At 48.9% G+C, this 16,514-nt stretch overlaps 2 protein-coding genes and 1 non-coding gene across 7 annotated transcripts; 1 reads left to right on the forward strand and 2 right to left on the reverse strand.

Annotated features, from left to right (window-relative positions):
- Positions 1 to 2,853: 2,853 nt before the first annotated feature.
- Tnfrsf18 (TNF receptor superfamily member 18) lies at positions 2,854 to 8,470 on the reverse strand. Of its 3 annotated transcripts, none has more exons than XM_052715129.1 (5): positions 5,262 to 8,454; positions 4,354 to 4,471; positions 3,724 to 3,811; positions 3,351 to 3,553; positions 2,854 to 3,283 (listed from the first exon to the last, which is right to left on the reverse strand). In XM_052715129.1, exons 1-5 carry the CDS (start codon positions 5,304 to 5,306, stop codon positions 3,162 to 3,164), a joined length of 576 nt encoding a protein of 191 aa, XP_052571089.1. In that variant the 5' UTR covers positions 5,307 to 8,454; the 3' UTR covers positions 2,854 to 3,161. The 3 variants fall into 3 exon arrangements, with proteins under 3 accessions (XP_052571089.1, XP_052571087.1, XP_052571088.1); XM_052715127.1 differs by having other exon boundaries at positions 4,354 to 4,476; positions 5,262 to 5,491; XM_052715128.1 differs by lacking the exon at positions 3,351 to 3,553 and having other exon boundaries at positions 4,354 to 4,476; positions 5,262 to 8,470.
- LOC128098002 (U6 spliceosomal RNA) lies at positions 6,609 to 6,717 on the forward strand. The gene has a single exon (XR_008214054.1). It is a non-coding gene; the product is annotated as a U6 spliceosomal RNA (small nuclear RNA).
- A 142-nt stretch (positions 8,471 to 8,612) lies between the features above and the next one.
- Positions 8,613 to 16,514, reverse strand: Tnfrsf4 (TNF receptor superfamily member 4). 3 transcript variants are annotated; one of them, XM_052715132.1, is made up of 9 exons: positions 14,317 to 16,514; positions 12,380 to 12,549; positions 11,999 to 12,121; positions 11,318 to 11,425; positions 10,877 to 10,943; positions 10,259 to 10,455; positions 10,066 to 10,155; positions 9,742 to 9,975; positions 8,613 to 9,187 (listed from the first exon to the last, which is right to left on the reverse strand). In XM_052715132.1, the coding sequence occupies exons 1-8, from the start codon at positions 14,325 to 14,327 to the stop codon at positions 9,905 to 9,907; spliced, it is 837 nt and encodes a 278-aa protein (XP_052571092.1). In that variant the 5' UTR covers positions 14,328 to 16,514; the 3' UTR covers positions 8,613 to 9,187; positions 9,742 to 9,904. The 3 variants fall into 3 exon arrangements, with proteins under 3 accessions (XP_052571092.1, XP_052571090.1, XP_052571093.1); XM_052715130.1 differs by having other exon boundaries at positions 10,066 to 10,185; XM_052715133.1 differs by having other exon boundaries at positions 10,066 to 10,185; positions 12,357 to 12,549.

The raw sequence follows: 16,514 nt of genomic DNA on the forward strand, positions 1-16,514 counted from the left end.
GTACAGACCTTTACCCACACACACACACACACACACACAGTAGCCCCCCTCAGTCAGGGTCTGGAGTTTTCTGAGCACCTTAGTTTCAGCCAAACAATAGTGGGACATCCTATATACCTTCCCACTCTACTCCCTCCTCATCTAAGAAGGGTCCAGGAGAGTCAGTGCCTGGTTTTCAGAAAAGCACCCCAATTCATGGAGCCTCTTGGGAAGATGAGGTAGATAAGGGATGAGTGTCTACCTTCTCTCCCGACTCAGCTACTTCCCATAGGGGCTAATGGCTGCCTAAGGGCAGTGCCTGAGATGTGAGCCCAGCCCAGTAGAGGAAGACCTAGAGGTTGAGGTACTACATGGCCAGTGGGAGCATACCTCAGCAGCTCAGCAGCTAGGGACAGTCATCACCCACATGCCCCTCAAGGTCTCTGGACAGCTGTCTGGAGCCTGGAGTTGGGGGAGGGGTTGTCCAGTTGTAAAAAGGAAGAGACATCTCACTTCCCATAATACAGGTCCTTCTGTCAAGCTGGGGCATGTCCCACACTGAATAAAGAGTAGGTTCTCTCAGCAAGGTGAGAGGGTGGAGGCTGAGCAGGAGCCACCAGCTGTGGCCGGAAGCATTTCTGAGAACTGAGATGGCTCTGGGCCTTTATCTGAGACTGAACAAAAGTTATGAAATCAAGGCAAAGGGGTGTGTGTGTGCTGTGGTTTTCCGGGAAGAACTGGAAGGCAGCTACTGTGGGGTAGGGGTTTCTGGGAATTGCAGTGAAGCCTCCTTCCTACTAGTCTAGGCCAAGCAGAGACACACCCAGCTGTTGTGGCTGCCAGGTGGCAAACACCATCCCTGCTTCAGAAGGCAGGATCTGGAGTGGTCTCTGCAGCAGAGTCTTTTTCAGCAGATCCTCTGTACATTTCTAGCACCCCTGGATTTCACACTCACCTGCCTGCAGTCATGGGGGCCTGAACAGACCCTGCACAGCTCATGGTTCTCAGTGGAAATCCCCAGATCTCTCAGGCTGGCACAGCCCATCCCATGCCCCCGAGGTGGACGTGAGTAAAACTGGGGGTGTTGCTGGCTGCAGGGCAAGGGTACATTGGAGACTGCAGCATCCCTCACCCCACCCTGCAGAATCTCCTGCCATCTCTATCACACCCATCAGTCACCCACAGAGGAGTTTCCAGCAGATGCAGCCTGTGGGTATCTGCACACGTCATACTATTTGGGGATGCCCCACCTGTGGCAGTTCCAGGGGAAGGCAGGACTGCCTATGGCTCAGAACCTAGGGGCATGGTGTGATAGGCAAGCTGGGAGATGCCCCAAGACCCCACCTCCCTTTCCGGGCTGACTCTGGACTTTGCAACATGTGCCTGACTCCTCACCTACCCAGTAAGAGACAGAAGAAACAGCTCCAGGTAATGAGGGTGCTGGTACATCCACAAGGGACTTCATATGGCCCTGAGCTCTTTGTGTTCTGATCCCAATGTCCTCTACTTTCATGGCAATTTTTCCATCTCCTCCTTCAGTCTCTCCCAGGAGCCTGTGTGTTGATGGAGCTGTTAGCACCAGAAGGTGCAGATCCATCCTCCAATCCCCATTTACCTGCTATGAGATGATAAGGCAGGAGGCACTAAAGGAAAGGATGGGTTGAGTAAGTGCTCAGATGTGCAGATGCCTCAAGGGTGCTGCTACAACTCCTTCCCTCAGGCCTACCACTCCCTGGACATCCATGCCAAGATGACCTTATTGAATTTTCTTTGATATAGGGTCTCACTATGTAGCTCTGGTTGTCCTAGTCACTCTGTAGACCAGACTGGCCTCAAACTCCCAAGATCTGCCTGCCTCTGCCTCCTGAGTGCCAGGATTAAAGGTGTGTGCCACTGCACCCTGCTCTTATTGGATCTTTCTATGAGCAGCCCCTACAACTGCCAAGAGGCAGGAAAGATCCTTTGCTGGGAGTACCTCAGAGCCCAAACTATGCACTTCAGAGAATTTGCCTCATACCAGAAAGTGCTCAGTATGGAAACTGGCAAAACCCTGATTTTTAAGCAGTTAGGCCAAGGCAAATGTCCTAAAGTGCCATCAAAACTCAAGTCTCCACAGATATCTCAAAGGGCATTCAAAGGACAGTAACCCAAAGACTACAGGCTCAGTACATGGCTGCCTAATACGGACCAGGCAGAGGTGAGGTGAAGTGGTTTGGACAAGAAGCCAAGAGAAGGACTGGAGAGCTGGTCTAACACCTGCTGCTCTCTCAGAACCTGTGTTCAGTTCCCAACACCTACATGGTGGCTCACAACTATGCATGACTCCTGCTCCAGAGAGTTATTCATGATGCACAGAAACTTACAAAGGGATAAATATGCAAATAAAAAAAAATAGAAGACAAAGCAAAGAAGGCAGGTATTCAGTACTAGCACTTTCCAAAAGCCTCCTTTGCCTGATGGTTCCTACTAAGGGTCTGTGGCCAAGATTAACCTTGACTTGTGCTCCCACCACACCACCGAGAGAGCACTGAGGACAGGCCTCAGAAGCCCCCTCACTTTAAAATTATTAAAGTTTTTTATTACATTTTATTTATACATGCATGTGTGCTTGTGTTTATGCACACAGACGTGGAAGTCAGAGGACAACCTGTCAGGGTTAACAGATTCTCCTATCATGTGGTTCCCAGGGACCAAACTCAGACCATCAGGCTTAGAGACAAGAGCCTTTGCCTGCTAAGATATTTCACCAGACTGTCCATTCTGTTTTATACCCTGGAAATGACCATGGGCATAGGATGACAAGGAGTGTCCTTAAATGCAGCCCTGGGAACCTTGCTTTCCTCTGTCCTCAGAACACAGCCACTCAGATTACTAGACAAGTATTTATTGAAAACCATGTATACAAGGTCTTGTGCTGAACACTCAGTGCTCTTGGAGAGCCTAAAGGCCCTACTCCAACAGAGCTGGCAAAAGAGGACGGCAGCCATAGGGCCACTGTAATCACCACTCTTTCTACACCCAGGTGTAATTTACCACCATTAACACCTTACACCCACTTCCGCCATCGAGGGGAGCAGGGCCAGGCCCAGGGAAGGATGCACAGTAGAGCCTTTGCTCTCACCAAGGGTAGGTCTGGGCAAGTCTTAGAGGATCTGGTTTGGGGTACAGAGGAAGAACAACCCTCATGGCCACCGGTCTCCCAGACGACTCTTTTCCTCCATGTGCTCCCCACGCTCCTCCTCAGGGAACTGGAAGCTGCAAGCATCCTCAGCTGGTGGCTGTACCTCCAAGTGTGGCTGGGTCTCTGTAGTAAAAATGTGGTCAGCAAGTAGCGTGAAACACATGTTCCCCTTCCCAGGGACACAACTGACCTCGGGGACACATGTGCTGCCTCCTCAGCTGCCATATATGTAGGCAGAGCTGGGCTGTAGTTAGGAAGAGGATGCACACAGCCATGGCCAGGAAGATGACAGTCAAATGGCCATGTTGCTCAGTGGGCAGTGGCTCCGGGATGCACACAGCATTGTGAGTCTTGTTCCCAGGGAACATGGTGAGAAATCCAAACTGGGCACAGCTGGGACACAGACAGACACTGTCAGGCTTGGTTACCCGAGCAGCCACTCTAGAAGGACTGCTGTCCTCTGAGCCATTTGGGAGATGAATGGGGGCCCTCAGGTGTTACTACAAGGGAGGGACAGGAAAGTCTTCCTCAGAATGGGCCTAGGCTACTCATCCAGGACTTACTCGGCCCAAGGTCTGCAGTGGCCCTCACGACCTGCGGAGAAGGTGCCCATGGCACAGTCAACACACTCGAAGCCAAACTTAATATTCCCTGTGGATAGACAGACAGACTATAGGGGCTACTGAGGTTAAAGAGGAAGGAGTCAGACTAGGATCTATCAGTCCACCAGATCTAATGTCCTCAGGACTAGGGCCTGGATAGACAGTACTATGTATGTCTATTCCAGAACTAGAACTAGATAGGATATATTGATCCCTATGAAGATGGATAGGATTGGTGACAAGACTTGGCCATAGTCAGAGTAACAGTCTGAGAGCAGACCAACACCTGGCCAGTCCCCACAGCCTCTCACATCCAGCCCTGAGAAGACATCAGCACCCTCATTATGGTGGAGAATCCCAGGCTAATGGGAAGAATGACTCAGGTACCCTGAGACCACTTAGCCCACCTATCCCTTTTAGAATCTAGAATGCAGGTCCCTGCCTACCCAGAGGATATGCCCATGAGCCCTACATGTACAAGCATTCTTACATACCTACACATGCTCACTGAGCATCTATACCAGCTTGGCTCTAGATTAAAAGGTTAGCTTGGGGACATCTGTGGCCTTCAGCAGTCTCCTAGGGACATACCATAAAGCTGCACCTTCTGGCCTGGTTGGCAGGGGTAGTGTTTGCAGGTCTTGCACTGAGGGTCTTCACAGTGGTACTCCGGCATGACACACATACAGTCTCCTTCAGGACAGGTCTTCTGGCCTTGGCAAAAATAAAAGCCTCAGCAACTAGGCAGAGGCCCCTTCCCTCTTCAGAGCTCCTACTGGTCCTTCAAGTGGTTAGGGTGCTAGGCCTCCATCCTCAATCAACCCCAGTGCAAGACCCTAGGTTTTGTCCAATCCAGTGTTCCTTCTCAGATGGCTGACTGCTAATATACATACCTCCCACTGCTCTGAAATTATGGTTTCATAAGTCCCATTAGATATGAGAGTCACCTGGAGCTTCCTAAGGTCCCTTGGCCTATGTTGCCCCATTCCCACCCTATATTGTCCCTCAGGGCACTAGGAACACTTCAGCAGCTGCATTCACTGCTATCTATATTTTTATCACAGAGACATGGACCCTCAGAGCTGACCCTTTCTATACCAGAGGGGTAGCAGGTGAAGTGCTGAGATATTTTTCTTTGATGGGTCCTCAGACTGCCCTACACCTAGAACTCTAAGTCACAGACAGTGGATCAGGCAAAGGAGAATGTTGGGACACCAACACAAACAGAGAGTAGCTTTGGTGATAGCTAAGGTTTGACCCATCCAGCAGACCCTAAGATGGTCTTCTTTCACCTTGGACCCCAGATCCCTCTTGAAGGAAAAGTTTCCAGCCCCTGTTGCCCCTGCTCCCACACTTCTGATCTTGAACAAGTGGCTCAGATGGACCCTCTACCTCGTCCTCAGTTCCAGAAGTTTTCCTACCCACTCACATATGCCCTGTGCCAACCCTCCTCGTGTGAGCTGCTGCACATCCTGGTTCCTGCTCCCCTCCTTGCTTACCTGGAACACACAGGCTGCAGCATCGCGTGTTGGTGCCAGTTCCATGCTGGAAGCTGCCAGGGCCACAACTAGGTTCCTCAACCAGGCTCTGCTGACCTAGGTCCAGCATACAAATCAATGAGACTCCACACAGCACAGCCCACGCTCCCATAGTGTTTCTCCTGAGTTTTCTTCCTGTTGGCTGATTTTTAGTAGTCCCCAGCCTGCTCCAACATGCCTTGTCCCCGCCCCTGCCTCTGTCCCCACCCCTCAGCTTGGGCTCCAGCCCAGCTCCACCTCCATCTTCCGGCAGGCATGTGGTGCTTGTAAAGGCCTTCTGTGAAGTGTGCAACAAAGCTATATCATCTTCCTTGACATCTCCTGAACCCCAACAAGCCTCTTCCAACTCCAGCATACCCACCCTGGCTAGGCTGCTGAGGAAAAGGATGCCCCATTCACATGTGCTGCTGCCACACTGCCTGTGGGTACCCTTTACTGTTGTACCCTTTCCTCTTCCACCCCAGGGAGCTTCTCTGGGTTTGGGAAACTAAGAGAGCCAGTGAGGGTAGTCCAGAGCATATATCATGCCTTTCAGAGAAGATCATCATAAGCTGGGCATTTCTAGCAGGCACATGAAGCGTATGGCCTGCCCAGACCCAGCCCTGGCAGTTCCAGGTTGGATCTCTTGGCTCTCTCTGGAGCCACTTTTGTTCACCTCCACACACAATTCTAGACAACAGGAAGGGAGTCCCTGATGGAGCCCTTCAGGCCTCCTCATAGTGAGACTATCCTTTCTTTCTGAGCCTCAGTTTCTCCATGTGGTCACTAGCAGGTTCTGGAACCCTGCCTCTATAAGCCTTTCTGGATTATTCAGCCTTACTTCCTACATCTTCCAGCTAAAGCTAAGCACAGGGAAACGTGGTGGGGACTTTGGGGAATATTGGGAGTGAGCATGGGAATCTCTAATATAACAATGGTTATACCCACAAGTGGTAGGTGTGGAGACTATTGTGATTGTGGAAGACCTAGGAAACCTGGTCTGACACCCTTCTAAGCTGCTGTTGGAGGAGCCTGAGGAAGTAGGAAATGTCAGAAGTTACTAGCTGTGCAGCCCTTGTTGTTCTCTGGCCACAGGTGTGTAAGCCTCCTGAGAGGTAGCCCTGGTCACTGCAGGGTAGGGAGGGGGCTCTGGGTACTCCACTCTAGGCTAACCTCAGCAGAACCTCTTCTTTGAGAAACAAACAGCTCCTGGCCAAGGAGGTGGGTCTGAGTACAAAGGCAGAAAGGACACCGTGTTCCTTGATTCCACATAAAGGTGTTGAGGGCAGTATTGGCTATGTTCCTAACCATTTAAAAAAAATTAAGGGGGTGCTCACTTTGGTAGCACATATACAAAAATTGGAACAATACAAGGATAGGATTAACATGGCCCCTATGCAAGGATGACACAAAAATTTGTGAAGCACTCCATATTTGGAGCTGGACATAGTAGTACACTACACACCTTCAATCCCAGCACTCGGGAGGCAGAGGCAGGTGGATCTCTAAGTTCGAGGCCAGCCTGGACTATATAGTGAGTTCCAGGACAGCCAGAGTTATGGGAAGATACCCTGTCTCAAGCAAACAAACAAACAAAAATCTAAGAGGTCAGCCAGGACCATGCCTTCATAGTATCACCCCAACCCTGGGGAGTGTACGGTATACACATGGTATCTCCTGCCAACCATGATATCCTCACACTGGGGATCCCTGTTCTCTAGGCAATGGCCTCTTCCGCAGGGAAAGATAACAAAGCATTGACTCACCCCCTAAACACTGCCTTGCAATGTACCTTGGGGGCATCTCATGAGAATTTTGGCCTTGGTGTCGTGTTTAAGCTCAGCCATGGGCATGGTCTGCTTGATATAGACTTGCAAGGCTATAAGCTGTTAATGAGCTCCACAGAGGTTCTTTCCACAGTGCTCTTGTGCCAACCACACACAGACCACAAAGATCAAAAGACACAGATCATATACCTGGGGAGATGTTTTCAAGCAGATGACATCAGTAAATGTCAGCACCTATGTCAGACTTCCTGTCCCACCCTCTTCTAGGTACCCACTGCAAGGGACTCCCAAGAATGAGCAGCTTTTATAACCGGGTGGTGGGTAGAGGTGATTTTTATCTGCTCACTGCTATCTCCTTTATTTTATGAGCTCCTTGTATTTCCATGTGGTTTGTTTCATAGGACTCAGTGAGTATATTCCAGGCAGCAGAGGGTCCTGGCAGTTTGACCCTGTAGGAAATCCCCAGGCTGACATGGGGCCTCAAGGAGAGGTAGTCAGGGAGTTTTTGAGATGAGGGGGATAGAGAATGTACTTTGGGACAGCACCAGAATGAAGAGAAAGTAAACCCAGTGTCTGTGCAGGTGGGGCCATGGATATTTAATCTGGGAAGGGACCCAAGGAGCCCAAAAATGAGCAGGAGACAGCAGGAAAACTGGAGACTTGTGTCCAGTAAACAGGAGACATAGATATGACCTGCCTAGTGTGGGAATAAAACCTCTTTCCTACAATCTCTAACCTCCCAAGCCCCACAGCATTCTTCTTCCAACCCTCCCCAGCCTCCTGTTGGCCTCTCTAGGCTTGGACTTCCCTGTGGGGTGGGGGTTGCCAATTGGTCTATGGCTCCATCCCCAGGCTTACATAGGGACCCAGTGAAGGGTATTTAGTAGTTTAGTGGGTGTTTCCTTTGGTTTTAGGCAGCTGGATGTTGTCATAGAATGAGAAGAAAGAGATGGGAGGGGAACCAGAATCAGAGATAGTTTTGTCCAGCCACCCTTTGGTTCACAATGACTTGGACTACAAGTAATAGGATGCCCCAGCATGCAGATTAAGATCATCATATCTGGCTCAGCAGTGGTGGCACACACCATTCATTCTAGCACTTGGGAGGCAGAGGCAGGAGAATCTCTGAATTCAAGGCCAGCCTGGTCTACAGAGTGAGTTCCAAATGGCCAGGGCTACATAGAGAAACCCTGTCTCAAAAAGCAAAACAAACAAACAAAAATCATATCAGGCCACATGCAAACCAAGTAAAAGATGGGAGGGGTAACAAGGTGCTACTTTAATGCCAGGTCAGTGGCCTCAGGGTGGCAAGAGGCAGGAAATAAGGAAACAGCCATTTTTTTAGATCCTTATGTTTCCTATGCCCCCTCAAAGTGCAGCTGACACAATCTAGCACCAACCCCACACCAGAATGTCTAGTGACTCTTTTTTTGTTTGGGGTTCTTTCTTTCTTTCTTTCCTTCTTTCTTTCTTTCCTTCTTTCTTTCTTTCTTTCTTTCTTTCTTTCTTTCTTTCTTTCTTTCTTTCTTCCTTCCTTCCTTCCTTCCTTTCTTCTTTCTTTCTTTCTTTTTTTCAAAACATGGTCTCACTATGTAGTTCTGGCCAACCTGGAACTCACTACGTGGATCAGACTGGCCTTGAACTCACAGAGATCCTCCTGCCTCTGCCTTCTCAGTGTTGGGATTAAAAGTATATGCCACCAAGCTTAGCCATCTAGTGACTCTTAACATGCATCACATGACACCAATCTGGGCTCTCTGTTTTCACTTACATGATCAGGCATAACCGCTTGACCATTTCCATGAGCAGCTTGGCACCTTCTGACTTTAATTCATTGAGCTTCTGGGTACCTGTGCTTCCAGATGCTGCTTCTGGAACTCCTTAACAGTAGAGGGCAGCAATAAGACCCTGGGTCCTCAAGTCTGTTTTAGATAAAGTGTCTGTGTTCTTGTCATGATCTCAGGACAGATGAGATTTGGCTCAAGTAGCAGCCTTCAGTTTTCCAACACAGCTGGCTAATTGGCTGCTACATGGATCCATGGCCATTCACTTCCAGAGATTCCTAAGGTAGTACCTAGTCAATGCCCAAGGACCATCAAACACTTCTCACCATTCATGTGGCTGGAGAGAAAGGATAACTCTGTGTTAGCTGCCTGAGCCACGAGTTCAAAAGGGGCACAATGGTTTATGAGCTCCTCTTGTGATCAGGGTACTTAGGCTCTGCTTGCCAGGGCCCTTTCCTTTTGGCTAAGACTCTTAGGTTTTCTTAGAGCAGTGGTTCTCAATCTGTGAGTTGTGACCCCTTTGGTAAAACTCTATCTCCAAAAATATTTACATTACAATTCATAGCAGTCACACAATTTCAGTTATGAAGTAGCAACAAAAATAATAATATGGTTGGGGGTCACCACAGCATGAGGAACTGTATTAAAGGGTTGAAGCATTAGGAAGGTTGAGAGCCACTGCCTTAGAGCATAGACTCTGGACTGCTCATCAAGCTACTAGTTGGCTCCCTTAGTACCATCCCCTTGGCATTTCAGGCCTCCTGTACTACATACCCCTATTCAAACATGTGACTTAAGTGTGGTTCTCTGAGGGGACCTTCTCCTTAGCCTAACTCTCCCCCACCAGAAGAGGATGCAACCTCAGCCCCCTAGTGCCAGTCACAGACTCACAGTTGCTAGCATGTTTATTGGTGGTACCACCAGGCAGGTAGTATGCATAGCATACATAGGAGAGCCCAGAGCCAGCCCAGCACCTAGAACGGTGTGGAGGGTACTGGCAGGCACCAGGATATGGGTTGCCCATGCTCCATAAAACCCACTCCTGAGGTATTGTTCAGATCTTGGCCAGAGTAAAGTGTGTGTCAGTCTGTTCCTCCTGGATAGGGATCCTGAAGCTGTTTTCCCCTAGGAGAAGCAAAGAAGGAAAAAGCAGTGAGGAGGTATATCTCATCCCGCTAGGAAGTAAGCTTTATTAAGCCCAATGTGGGTACTCACAGTACGGTCTGGGAGTATCAGGCAACCTCCAAGCCTTTCGGAGCAGGTACAAGGCCAGCAGAACAGTCAGGGGAGCCAGCAGGCCCAAGCCTAGGCCCAGGAAACCAGCAAATGCAGGGCCTATGAGGAGAGGCTGAGTGAACTCACTTACCCTCACCTTCTCACCCTCATCTCTTGGGCCAGCGTCCCTTACCCCTAGGAGCCACCAAGGTGGATGTAGAGGGCAACTGAGAAGTCCTGGGCCAGACTGTGGTGGACTGGACAGTGGTTGGCCTTGATATAGGGCTCTGGGTCTCCCAGAGTGGTGTGGCTGGGATGCTTCTGTCCTCACAGACTGTGTCCAAGCTGGTACTGGCTGGGTGTCGGGTCTGCTTCCCAGATAAGGTACAACTGTGGGATGAGGGTGTCTATTAGCTAGAGACAATGGTAGAAGTTGTACTGGGTCATCCTCATCTCTGCCAAGACCTCCACCCCCAAGCCACATATCTATGTTTGTTTCTGTCTTCACCCTGTTTCCATCCCTGTCCTGCTCCTAGATGGGGTTCTGTACTCTCAAATCCCACCCAATACTTCTCCAGTCTTCTGGAGAACCACAACTTGAGAACAAACATGTTCCTATGGCCTGGACTAGGATCTCACATGCCCCCACTCCACTTGCAGGGTTCCCCACAGGGGATGTCAGAAGATCCCCTGGCTCACAGATTTCTGTTCTCTGAACATCTAGACACCAGCTCTTAAATGCCCAAACCTTTCTGGTTCTATTCCTTCCACATCTCCAGTCCTCAGTGTTCCTGCCAGCCACAATACTCACTTGGTCCAGGGCTTGCAGGCCTGGTTGTTGCCTGGAGAAAAGTGGCCAGGAGGGCAGGGAACACAGTCTGCAGCAAAGACATAAGTCAGCTTTCTGATGCTACTAGGTGGGCCCTGGATGCTGAGACTACTGGAGGTGGGGCCTGAAGGGAGGGTTAATGCTCACTCTCCGGTGCAAGTGAATGGAAATCTTGACCTCTGCAAGCTCCTTCCTTCCCACTGGCACTGACACAAGTCTTGGTATGACCCATTAGAAGAGGGGCTTTTGGCCAAGACTAGATGGAGAGATACTGGAGGAGGTAACAGTGTATGAAGTGAGAACATGGCTCCTTTATACCATTATCATGAAGGTGCCAGCACACATGGATCCTGACCACCTCGCACACACTGGCCATGGATAGACATGAACCTGCCTCGTGTAGGGGGCCCCCCTGAGGCTCACCAACTCCAGGCTTGTGGCTGCTGTCTTGTCGAGGTTGGGTGCCTGGCCTGCACTGGCAGACAGTATCCTGAGTAGGTGTGCAATTCTGCTTGAGTTCACTCCCACTTCCTAGGGAAGATCAGGTAGAGACTGTGAATGAAGCTTTCCCAGCCCTGACCTATGAACAAGGCAGGGCAAAATGGACTTGCCTCTCCTCAGTTGGCACAGGGACAAAGTTGAAGCTGAGGGAACTATGACTTTAGGCTTCTCCTCTCCTAAGACCCTCTCCCTGGCTACTCTGTTCCTCCCGGTCATGAAGCCCTGCAGAAAGCTACTGAGCTGGCACAGGGCAATTGTGGCCTCCCTTTTTTATCCTCCCCCAACCTATCTCCAGCCTATATTACCTGAATCAGAACCTCAGATACTCTCAACCTCCATACCAGGGCCTTATCTACTAGGACAACTTGGGCAGGTTCACATGGCCAACAAGTGCCCCACTCCAGTTCCATATGGCCCTGGCTGAGCCTTCACCCCAGACGACAAAAGTGTCTCCAAAGAAATGCCCTGGCTACTAAGGACCCCTTAGTGAACAGGATTCATCATGGCTTGGAGTTACTTCCTCAATCATATGGGAAATATGGGCACCCATTGTAGCTGCTTCCTTGCTGGGCTTGACAGTGAGTCAGGGTAGGCGGAACTCACGTTGGTTGCACTGTGTACACTGCTTGCAGTTTTCATAATTGATTGCCTCATTGTAGAAGCCAGGTTCACATGGGTGGCATACAGTGTCCCTGGTGCCATCACAGCGGCTCACCATACCATTGCCTGTAGTAGAGCCCAGAAAGTTCAACAGGTCAGCTAAGGCCCAGGGCTGTGGAGACAGCACCCAGCCTCTTGGTAGGCTCTGTCTCAGGCTTGGGACAGAATCCATGGAGCATCACCTGTGACATCACCTGAATTCATTTACCCCCAGGATGTTTGTACCTGTGTCTCCATCATTGTCCTCCAAGAATCATCCCTCCCCTACCCTGCCACTACATCCCAAAGCCAGGCCACTCACCTGGCTGGCACTCATGACAGCACCTGTGACCACTGGGGTAGGTATCTTCAACACAGTTGGGCCTGGCTGCAACTCCAAATGTGAGTCCCAGGAGCAGAAGTGCTGTGGGCTGCTGAACCCACACATACATCCTTGTCTGGGCTCTGCCTTCACAGGAGTCTGGGTTTTTCCTTGCAGGATGTGGCTATAAGAGCTATGGGGGAGGGGCGAGAAGAGTAGGCGGAGAGGCAGGAAGATATGTGAGCATGCTTTATAATTGTGTTCCTGTATATATGACACAGGTGCAGTCCCATAACAAGTTAGGAAGTGCTTGGGGCCACTGGGGCATGTGAAACGAGGTGCAGATACCCAACATATACATATGAAGGCACACAGAGATACATACACATTCACACAGGCATTTTTTAAAGATTTTATTTTTAATCATATTTTTCTTTTGGGGGGGCATATTATATGGTAAGCATAATACTCAAGGAGGTCAGAAGAGCTAGAGTTATAGGCAATTGTGAACCACCAACATGAATGCTAGGAGCTGAAGTCCTCTGCAAGAACACTTGCTTTTACTACTGAGCATGGTAGCACACTCCTTTAATCCCAGCACTTAGGAGCCAGAAGCAGGCCAACTCTGCCTAATTTACATAGTAAGTTTCAGGACAGCCAGGACTACGTAATAGAGACCTTATCTCAAAAACAAAAACACCCCAAAAGAACAGTATAAGCTTAACTACTGAGTCATCTCTCCAGTGTGAACAGACTTCTTTTTTTTTTTAACCCCCCTTTTTGTAGTACTGAGAACCTAAGTTCTTTTACATGCTGGGTAAGTGTTCCACCACTGAGCTGCATCCACAGCCCTCTTCATGTTTTATTTTGAACAGAATTTGACTAAGTTGCCCAGGCTGACATTTGAATTTATTCTGTAGCCATGTTTCAATCTTTTCTTCCTTCCTTCTTTCCTTTTCTTTTTCTTTCTTTCTTTTTTTAAAGATTTAGTGCCAGACAGTCGTGGCACACTCCTTTAATCCCAGCACTCAGGAGGCAGAGGCAGGTGGATCTCTGAGTTCAAGGCCAGTCTGATCTACAGAGTGAGTTCCAGGACAGCCATGGCTACACAAAGAAACCCTGTCTTGAAAAAAACAAACAAACAAAAACAAAAAAAGATTTAGTTTATTTTTAATTGTGTATATGTGTGTGTAGGGAATATATGCATGTGGTACAGGTGCCCAAAGAGGCCAGAGGTGTCTGATCCCCCTGAAGCTGGAGTTATAGGCAGCTATAACTATATCCTGATGTGGATATTGGGAACCAAATTTGGGTTCTGGCAAGTGCTCTTAACCGTTGAACCATTTTTATGACCTTGAACTTCTCACCCTCTTGCCTCCATCTCCCAAATGCTGGGATTACAAGTGTCACAGACTTTCTTTTCTTATATACAAATTACTGCACTGAAGGAGGAAATGGGTTAACAGGGAGGCAGTGTCCTTATTACACATTGTGTAATAAATTGTGACATGATATAATTATCAATTTCCAAATTAATTGGAAAGTTGCATGCTAGCTGTGCACAGTGGTGCACACCTGTAATCCCAGTTTCCAGGAGAGAAAGGCATGATGACTGCAAATTTCAGGCCAGCCTGGATTAGATGAAGTCTGTTAAAAAGCCAAAAAAAAAAAAGGTGCAGGGATAGTCCTGCTGCAGAACAAGATACAGGACTGGGGCTGGAAATCCCCCACCCAAGATCACATGTGAAAGAAGTCCCCAGCCCTCTTATGGAAATTCCTAACCTGGAAGGTCAGGCTGGGCTAGGTAATAGGTGGAAGAACCTAGAGTGGGCCAAGAGGTCACAGAGACTGCCCTCCCCATGCTTTTGAAGTACAGTGAAAGTCCTGGAGAAGAATCCTCAGGGCATCCTGGGCAGCATTCCCCAGTCCTTTCCTAAGCAGAAAAGAAGGTAAAACTCACATTTGACACATGGTCTTTCCTGAGGCCAGGTAGCTTGGAGGTACTGGTCAGCACTCCACTCTAAGGTCCCCTTCCTCCCCTCAGAACTCTGCTGTCCTTGGCTGTCACACCTGGACAAGGAACTTAGCATCAGCACACAGATGAATAGAGGTGCAGAGAAGCCTAGATGTGCCCCTCCATTCCTAGGGACTCTGTTGCACGAATCCTAATTGGCCTTTTAATAAAACCCCAGTGCTAGATATTGGGGTAAATGCTGAAAGATCAGAGATAAAGGAACAAGCCACTAGAGAAACTTCTCATCACTACCGAATTCTCAGGCTGAATGGAAGGCAAGATCCTATCTCCATGAATCCTTAGACTGAATGCCTCTGAGTCCTCAGCTGAATGGTCTAGTTCCTGTCTCCTCATGTGCCTTATATATGCCTTTCTCCACCCAGCCTAGTGCTGGGATTAATGGCATGTGTGCTTCCCAAATACTGGTAGCAAAGGTATGAGATCTCAAGTGCTGGGATTAAAGGTGTGTGCCACCACTGCCTAGCCTCTATGTTTAATCTAGTGGCTGGCTCTGTCCTCTGATCCTCAGGCAAACTTTATTTGATACATAATATTTCATCACCACAGGACTCCCTGCAGAGGCTCTATACAGGACAGCAGCCCCTTCTGCTTGAAGCTGCTTCCATACAGGACCACACTGAAACTGAGTTTTCATGGTACTAGAAAAATCACTTGCAGTAGTTGGCATCACTGTATCTACTGGGCTGGTGTTCCTAAAAACTGCAGAGGAGACCACAGTTCTGGGCTAAGGCACTAGGGGTTAGAATGAGGCCCTACTCATCCCCTCAGTTCAACAAGATAAGGGACCTAAAGCTACTCCCACAGGCTGCTGCCCCTTGAGTACCAGACTGGAAGTCATCAGAACTTCTGAAAGACCAGGTGCTATTACATAACAGCTACCTGCCAGGTATCTAGCTGGCTTCCAGGGCTGTACTACACCTTCACCTGGAGACCTTCAAGATGCCACCTCAGATGTGACACTCCAGGTCAAGGCCATGAGCAGGAGCAGGATGGTGGTCAAGTCTCATAGTCTGCTAAGAGGTCTGTATTCCAGAGCAGTGTGTCTACCACTCTGGGAGATTCAGAGGCTGGGATCTGCTTGTCCACATTATCATTCTGAGTTCTAAAGTCTTATCTTTGCCTAGAAACCAGCTCAGGTACCACGACACTCCATTGACTATGAGGAGCCATGCTCCACCACCCACCCTGGTCCCCAACACACCACACAAAAGTAGGTTCCTGTAAAAAAAAAAAAAACTGTGTCATACAGGTAATCTAGGGCAGGCCTAGGATTTTGATGAGGTATCAACTGTCCTGACACACCTGCTCTGTTCCTTTTTAATACCAAAGCAGGGGCCCTGAGCACCAAAACAGACCTTCAAGAACACTAGCCTGGGACCTTAGCCAGCTCAGACTCTGCTGCGGATCCCAACCTCAAGACCCAACTTGATCCCACTTAACCTTTCCAAAGCATGAAATTCTATCATTCTCTTTCATGTCTTGCCTATTTTCACTTCTACCATGAGGAGAATCAATGTTTATTGAAAGCTATAAACCCAGTTAACCAGTGTCTACCTCAGACACTTCTAATGTAAGCTACCTAGCCACACTGTTCTCTTTTTTCATCTGAAGAATGACAATGTGTTGCTGGGCAGTGGTGGCACATGCCTTTAAGCACAGCACTTAGGAGGCAGAGGCAGGTGGATCTCTACATTCCAGGATAGCCAGGGCTACATAAAGAAAAACAAGGGGTTCAGTCCTCAGCTCCGGAAAAAAAAAAAAGAAAAAGAAAAAGAAAAACAAACAAAAAAGGAAGGCAGGCAGGAAGGAGGGAAGGAAAAAGAAAATAGGAGAAAAAGGCAATTCTATTGTAATGATTTTTGTGACAACCAATATCTACACTTTCTCATAAGGAAGGATGGATCCTGCAAGGTTCTGAGGAGTTTGAGGAAGACCCTACCCCAACAGCCTACCAGACCTTACCAAGGGGGTAGCACCAACTGTGGGGCTGATTACTTCTAGAGAAATGTGTCTTTCAGTTTTCAAGAAAATTGTAAGAGTTGTATTTATTTCCTACAGTACAGTGAGCCCCGGAGGGGCCCGGCCCAGAGTTCCTGGCCCTGATATGTACAGCATTCTCATCT

The sequence above is a fragment of the Peromyscus californicus genome, unplaced genomic scaffold (assembly GCF_007827085.1).
Source record: "Peromyscus californicus insignis strain IS unplaced genomic scaffold, ASM782708v3 Scaffold_5__1_contigs__length_169319896, whole genome shotgun sequence".
Taxonomy (NCBI): domain Eukaryota; kingdom Metazoa; phylum Chordata; class Mammalia; order Rodentia; family Cricetidae; genus Peromyscus; species Peromyscus californicus.